The 6,447-nt window shown below is 62.2% G+C and overlaps 1 protein-coding gene across 1 annotated transcript; it reads right to left on the reverse strand.

Moving 5' to 3' along the window:
• Positions 1-2,215: 2,215 nt before the first annotated feature.
• Positions 2,216-3,661, reverse strand: LOC137466984 (maestro heat-like repeat-containing protein family member 9). Its single transcript, XM_068178571.1, has 4 exons — positions 3,516-3,661; positions 3,046-3,193; positions 2,613-2,800; positions 2,216-2,523 (listed from the first exon to the last, which is right to left on the reverse strand). Exons 1-4 carry the CDS (start codon positions 3,653-3,655, stop codon positions 2,382-2,384), a joined length of 618 nt encoding a protein of 205 aa, XP_068034672.1. The 5' UTR covers positions 3,656-3,661; the 3' UTR covers positions 2,216-2,381.
• Between the last annotated feature and the right edge of the window lie 2,786 nt (positions 3,662-6,447).

Consider the following 6,447-nt stretch of genomic DNA (forward strand, 5'->3'; position numbering starts at 1 on the left):
GCCATCCCTGTGAACACAGAGCCTGTCACGGCCCAGCGGCACAGCTCCCTGCCAGCGGCGCTGCCAGCCCTGTGGCCACACGGCCTCCTGGCCCGGCAGGGCTCAGCCCGGGCCCTTGCCGCACGCTGCCGGCCCAGGGCACGGCTGCGAGAGGGCGGCAGCAGCGCCGAGGCCAGGCGGGGCTCCACGGCGCCGGGCCCGGATGGCGCTGCCGGGGCAGCAGCCGGGGCTGGGGCCGAGCTGCGGCGGGGCGGGGAGGGAAGGGGAGCCCGGGCTCACGGCTCACCGATGAACCTGATGGCCTCCTCTCGCAGGGACTGCTGCGGGCTGTCCAGGTACTGCAGGGCCCGGCGCAGGTGCTCGGCCGCTCGGCTCCTGTCGTCGGCCAGCTGCAGAGAGCGGCAGGAGGGAAGGGTTGGCGCGGGCTCAGCCCCTGTGCCGGGCGCTCCCTGCGCCCAGCCCCGGCCTCCCCTGCCCGCACAGCCCTGAGGCGCGGCCAGCAGCCGCGGGCGCCGGGCTCTGGAGGGGGCAGAGGGGCGGCTGCTTCCCCGGGAGCCGCGGCGCCGCCCCGCCCCGCGGCCCCGCCGGGCCGGGGCTCCATCGGCCCCGGCTCGGGCCCACGGGAGCCTGGAGAAGAGCCCGCGCAGCCTCTGGGTGCAGCAGCGGGCAGGGGCACAGCTGCCAGCCCACACACTGAGCACCGCGCTCAGGGGGCTTCTCCAGCCTGAGGCTGGCACTTCCAGGCCGTCCTTACCAGGCACTCGGTGAACTTCCACAGCTTCTTGTTCTTCACCAGTTTTTGAAGATCCCTCCTCTTCAGGAACTCAGCCACACAAAGCAGCGTTTCCTGAGAAACCTGGAGAGCAGCAGAGATGCGGAGATGGCCCCACAGCCCAGGGCGCAGGACCTGTGTCCCTGTGTCCCTGTGCCAAGGCCTGGAGGAGGCTGCAGCCCACGAGGCGCTAGGGCAGGAGGCAGCTGAGCCCCCTCCCAGGGGGACAGCAGCAGCCCATGAGTCCTCACCTGTGCCACATGCTGATTCTCATCATGGCAGTGGAAGAAGAGTGGCAGCAGGCTCTGGCGCACGTGTGTCTTCAGGGCCTTCTCTTCCTTTTCCAGTGGAAGAGACACCAATGTTTGGAAGAGCAGTATGGAGAGCAGCTGCACATGGCTATTGTCCTGTATGAAAGGAAGAAAAAAAGACCTCAGCATCGGCTGCACGGGGCTCAGCTTGGCTCAGGCCTGCAAATCCACAGGGCACAAAGTGTCCAGGCAGCAGTCAGTGGCCGTGGCTGGGGGCAGCGAGCCTTACGTGGTCAAAGAGTGGCAGGAGCGCCTCAACCAGCTGCAGTGCGATGGGGCTGGGTATCAGCATGGCCTTGTCCCAGAAGATAAAGCTGAGGAGCCTGACTGTCATGCTGACTATCTCTCCATCTGCGTCCCACAGGAGCTCCACAAGACTTTCAGTCAGGCTCCACATTTTTTCGCTCTGTGCGGAACACAAGTTTGTGAAACGCCATCCTGCTGCCGCAGGGCCTAGGGGCCAAAGGGCTGTTCCGAAGCACTTGGGCAGTTGAACCAGGAGGCAGGAGAGCTGGGAGCAGCTGCCCCAGCGCCCAAAGCCCAGCCAAGCCCAAGCGACTGCATTCCCAAGCGCAGCCTCAGCCGCTGCCCCCTTCTCACCATCAAGGGATCATCGATGAGCACAAGAAGGGCCCTGAGCGCCAGGCGACGCCTCTCCCTGCACTCGCTCCGCAGGTGCCTTGACAAGATTTGCAGGATTCTCTTAGCACCGCGTTCACTCAAGTTCAGGCACTCAAGAACCTGAAAGGCACAGGGCAGTGACAGGGGACCTGGCCGGCAAGAGCCCGGAACAGCACAGGGCTGGGCCCAGGCAGCAGCGCAGGGCGCGGGCACCGTCCCAGGCAGTTGCGGCTACGAGAGGGCAGAGAGCTGGGAGGCAGCTGAGCGAGGCAGCGCTGGCCATCAGGCTCACCTCCACAAGGAACGCCAGGGCGGGCAGTTCCCAGCGTGGCTCCTGTGTGCTGAGCAGCCGGAGCAGGTCGCGAGCGATCCTTGAGCACAAGGGGATGGAGACACAGGACATCTCCCTGGCAGGAGAAAAAGAAACCAAGACTTTGGGCCGGGGGACAAACCTCTCCCAGGACTGACTCACAGAGGTCTGGCCTTTCCCCAGCATCCTGTAAGGGCCCTGGGCTATTTGGGAGGTGGCTCCTTGTGGGCTCCCTCCTCTCCCAGCCTTTTCCAGTCGGCTTGGCTGTTCCTCGGTGACAAGGCCCTCTGGCCCACGACCACGGGGACTGTGTGGGGCACCCTGGGCACTGAGCACAAATGTCAGAGGCAGTGGGGAGAAGGGGGTCTCACCTGGCCAGCAGACCCACGGCATAGTGGTGGGTGTCAGCACACAGCAGCGTGTCCCAGCCACACTTGCGTTCTATTGCCACCACCACATCCTCGTGCTGCATTTGGCAGAGCAGGGACTTCAGGGTCCGCACTGCAAACCTGCATGCAGAGCAAAGGCCAGGTCACGCTGGGAGCACTGGCTCCTGCCCTGGGCACCTGGCAGGGACAGGAGGACTGGCATGGAGCACCTGTTGGGGTTGGTGGCAAGGCCGTATTGCTGCTGGCATCCCTTCCAGAAGGTATCGACCTCCGCTGGCACATCCAACGTGCTGAAGAACACTTGGAAGAGCAGATGCACAAAGAGGCGGGGGAAATACACGGTCACTACATGTGGGACACAGGGCATCTGGAGGATCTTCCACATCACCACAGTTGCCTGCAAAGGACAGAGCAGCCCGAGACAGTGCTCAGTGCCGAGGTGTCCGTGTGGCAGGGCCCGAGCATGGGAGGGAGAGGCCCGGAGAGACACAGGGGGAGCACCGGGCCTGGTGGTCCTGAAGCTGCCCCGAGGCCAGGTTTCAGCCCAGCGCCTGAGGCAGGGAGATGCAGTGGGGGAAGGAGGATGCAGAGCTGCTGGACAGGTGGCCTTGGGGCCAGCAAAGGCCAGTGTCAGAAACTCACAGCCAGGACAAAGACACCCGTTTTGTCCCCATCGGAGGTGCACGTGCTGTGCTCTGGCCAGCTCCCCAGCACATCGAGGAGTATCAGCTGCGCCGGCTCCGCAGTCCTGGGCGAGCACATGATGCTCTTCCACATGGTCAAAGCAGCTCTGTGGGGTCAGAGCTCTGTCTCAGAGGAGTCTGGGACACAGCACCGTGGCCTGGGCGGCAGCGGGGAGCTGAGCTGGCTGCCAGCCCTGCCTCTGCCCACTGCCCCTCGCCAGCAGCACCCAGACAGCCCAGCCCTGTGGGGACAGGTCCCTGAGGGCCAGCGAGGAAGCATGGCAGAAGGCTCGGGGGCTGACGTGCCAGGGCTGGCAAAGGGAGCAGCCAGAGGGCCCTGGAACTCTCTGTTGGTCAGACACCTGGGACAGGCTGTATAGGCTGATGGGCTGGGGAGCCCTGAGCCCTCTGGGCAGGTGGGCCCCATACCTGTCACAGGATGGGGCCACACGCAGGAGCGTCATTACTACGTCAGCAGGCTGCTCTTTGGTGAGATCCAGCAGGGCCCTGTTCAGCCTGTGCTCAGCAAACTGATTGGCCATGAGCCACTGGTGGATGTACCTCACCATGGCAGGCACCTGGAGAAGGCACGGGGAGACTTGGAAAGCTGCCAGAGGGAGGAATGTCCCCAGCTTCCCCAGAGAAGTGCTTCCCTTGCCACCCCACTGCCATGGCCCTCAAAGCCAGGGATGTTCCACAGAATGCTCCAAGCGCGGTGCTCGGCTGAGCAGTGACAGCAGGCCCAGCCCAGGTGGGGATGGCTGCAGGTACCTGCGCTGTTCTGCGGAAGAGGCCACGGGTGCGTTCCTGCTCTTGTGTGCGCTGCACGGCTGCATCTGGCAAAGAGCGAGCGCAGCCTGAGCTGAGGGGCTGCGGGCGAGGCCGGAGAACACAGCCCAGCCCTGCGCTCCCCAGGTAGGAACAGCCCCGGGATGTCCCAAGGGATGGAGCACGGCTCTGGGGTGTCTGTCCTGGCCCCTATTCCGTCCTGTCCATGGGCATGTCCCCAGGGGATGGGATGGGATGGGATGGGATGGGATGGGATGGGATGGGATGGGATGGGATGGGATGGGATGCAATGGGATGCAATAGGATGCAATGGGATGCAATAGGATGCAATGGGATGGGATGTGGCCAAGCTGGCTGCAGCCACCAGCCCTGCAGCCCAGCAGCCCAGCTCTGCCACTCACCCTCCTGCAGAGGCTTGAACCGCACCACCTCTTCAGTCTCCTGTGCTGGGCCAGCTCCAGGGCCTTCTTCCTCTTCCTCCACCCAGGCCAGCTTGGGCACTCTCGGGGATCTCTGCTCCATGTCAGTGACTGGATTTGTGACGACTCACAGGAGAGATGTCTCAGAAATCTCCGAGTCAGCAAGGCCTGCAGTCGTGCCTGGAAGGCACCTTCAAGAGAGAAGCCTCAGGAAGGCTACAGGACAGCAAGTCCTGCACTCTGGTCTCGAGGGCTCCTTGCCACAAGGACAGGAGACTCCTGTCAAGGATTGTGGTCTGGCCTCGAGGGCACTGGTGGCAGGGATGGGAGATGCCTCTGGGGCACCAAGTCCCACGGTCTGCCCTCGAGGACACCTGCAGAAGAGAAGCCTTGGGAAGGCCACGGGTCACCAAGTCCTGTGGTCTGGCCTCGAGGTCAGCTGCAGGAATAGCACCTCGGAAAAGCTCTGGGTCAGACACGAACAAGTGTGCTGTGCGGGGGCTCCTCACGGCACCGCTCTGTCCCGTCCTGTCCCGTCGCGTGCTCCGAGCACTGTGGTGTGGCCTTGTCACCACCAGCTCCTATGTCACCCCGTGTCACAAAGGGCCCTTGGACACGCTGTCCCGTTCCATGCCACGGTGACCATGCTGCACCATGTCACAAAGGGCCCCTGCACACACTGCCCCCTGCCCTGGGACCACCCCCAGCCCACCCAAAGTGGCTCAGGTTGGAAGGAATCCCTCACCCCAAGTGTCTAAGACACCCCGACAGGATCTTTAGGAACGGCTCAAACCATCAGCAAACGCTGCCCTGCTCTGCGGGCTCAGGGCAGCAGAAGGAGGCCCCAGGGCTGCCGACGCAGCTGCGCTGGGAAGGGCATGGGGCCTTCCACAGAAGCTGGCACGGCCTCCTTGGGACACGTCCTGGCTGGTGGCCATCCTAAGCGTGGCCGTGTGACACAGACGAGGAACGTGTGGGCCAGGGCAGGAATGCTGCTCTGACCCCTTGCGCCCGGGGAGCGCTGACATCAGCAGATGTGGCAGGGTCCCTGCCCAAGCAGACCTGCCACCCCCGAGCCCTGGCAGCACCAGTGCCTGTCTCCTGCCCCAGAGACCTGTGCCCGTGGGGGGCTTCTGTGCCAGAGGGAGCCAAAGCCCACGTGCATTGGGGGCTGCACTCCTGCCTGCAGGGGCTGTTGGCAGGAGCACCTGGAGCAACTGCTGGCAACACTTGGGTCTCTGTCAGAAGCTCTTACTCCATGCTGAAATTATCTTCTCATTGAAGTTATTGCCTTCAGCACAAAACCACCTCAGCGGCGAAGGCACAGAAGAATCTGGCAAGTAAGAATCCTCAGTTCAGGAATGCTTTACTTCCCATTGCTCGACTCAAGTAGTTCCAAAAAGTTGCAAACTTCCCAAATTAATTGGGATGGCCTGAGGAGGTGAAGATTTGTAATTTTGCTTCCCATCTCAAAGCAGCAACTCATTTGCCTTAACTTCATCCACTGAGGGTCACTTTACAGAACATAACACTACACAAAAAAAGGGCAAAAAACAAGGGCCATGCTTTGGTTTTCTAGGAAGGGATGATAATATCCTAATTCTCTTAAGGAATAAAAGCTCTCAAGAAATGAGAGTCCACTCAGTGGTACAAAAGTAGCCCAAAGAAATGAGTAGATTACAAAAGGGCTAATCCTCCCCCTGGTACAGATTTCTAAGTGGCCAGTAAAGTACAGCTCTCCCCTCTTGTTCCCTGCAGGAGAATCAGGACCATGAAGAGGAAAAGTCACAGATATTCTTTCTGCCCTCCATAACCAAAACTGTGCCAAAGCACAGATGCTGCCTTCAAACTGACTCAAATTCCAGCCTAGACCTCTCACCTTCCAGACAACTCCTTCTCCAACACCCCCCCAACACCAACCCCCCCAGACTCCCACACAGAAGCCCTCAACACCCCGCCAGGAGCCCCAGCTGTCCCCATCCCTCCGCAGAGCTTTCCCACCCTCCAGCAAACGCCCTGGTTCCCTGCAGGTGCCGTGGGATGGCACTCAGGAGGATCTGCTCCAAGGCCTTCCCCTGGAGCACGCTCAGGCTGCCAGGCCTATGGATCCTGGATCATCCTTCCCACCGAGCCTTCCCGTGCACGGCTGTTCC

The sequence above is a fragment of the Anomalospiza imberbis genome, unplaced genomic scaffold (assembly GCF_031753505.1).
Source record: "Anomalospiza imberbis isolate Cuckoo-Finch-1a 21T00152 unplaced genomic scaffold, ASM3175350v1 scaffold_49, whole genome shotgun sequence".
NCBI classification, from domain to species: domain Eukaryota; kingdom Metazoa; phylum Chordata; class Aves; order Passeriformes; family Viduidae; genus Anomalospiza; species Anomalospiza imberbis.

Bases quoted from the DNA above. Each gene is read 5' to 3' on its own strand.
- LOC137466984 (XM_068178571.1), bottom strand. From the start codon at position 3,655: ATGGTGAGGTACATCCACCAGTGGCTCATGGCCAATCAGTTTGCTGAG. The intron at 3,194-3,515 runs GTATGGGGCCCA...CTGACCCCACAG, and splicing joins GTGGCCCCATCCTGTGACAG to AGCTGCTTTGACCATGTGGA. The intron at 2,524-2,612 runs GTGCTCCATGCC...CTCTGCATGCAG, and splicing joins CTTGCCACCAACCCCAACAG to GTTTGCAGTGCGGACCCTGA.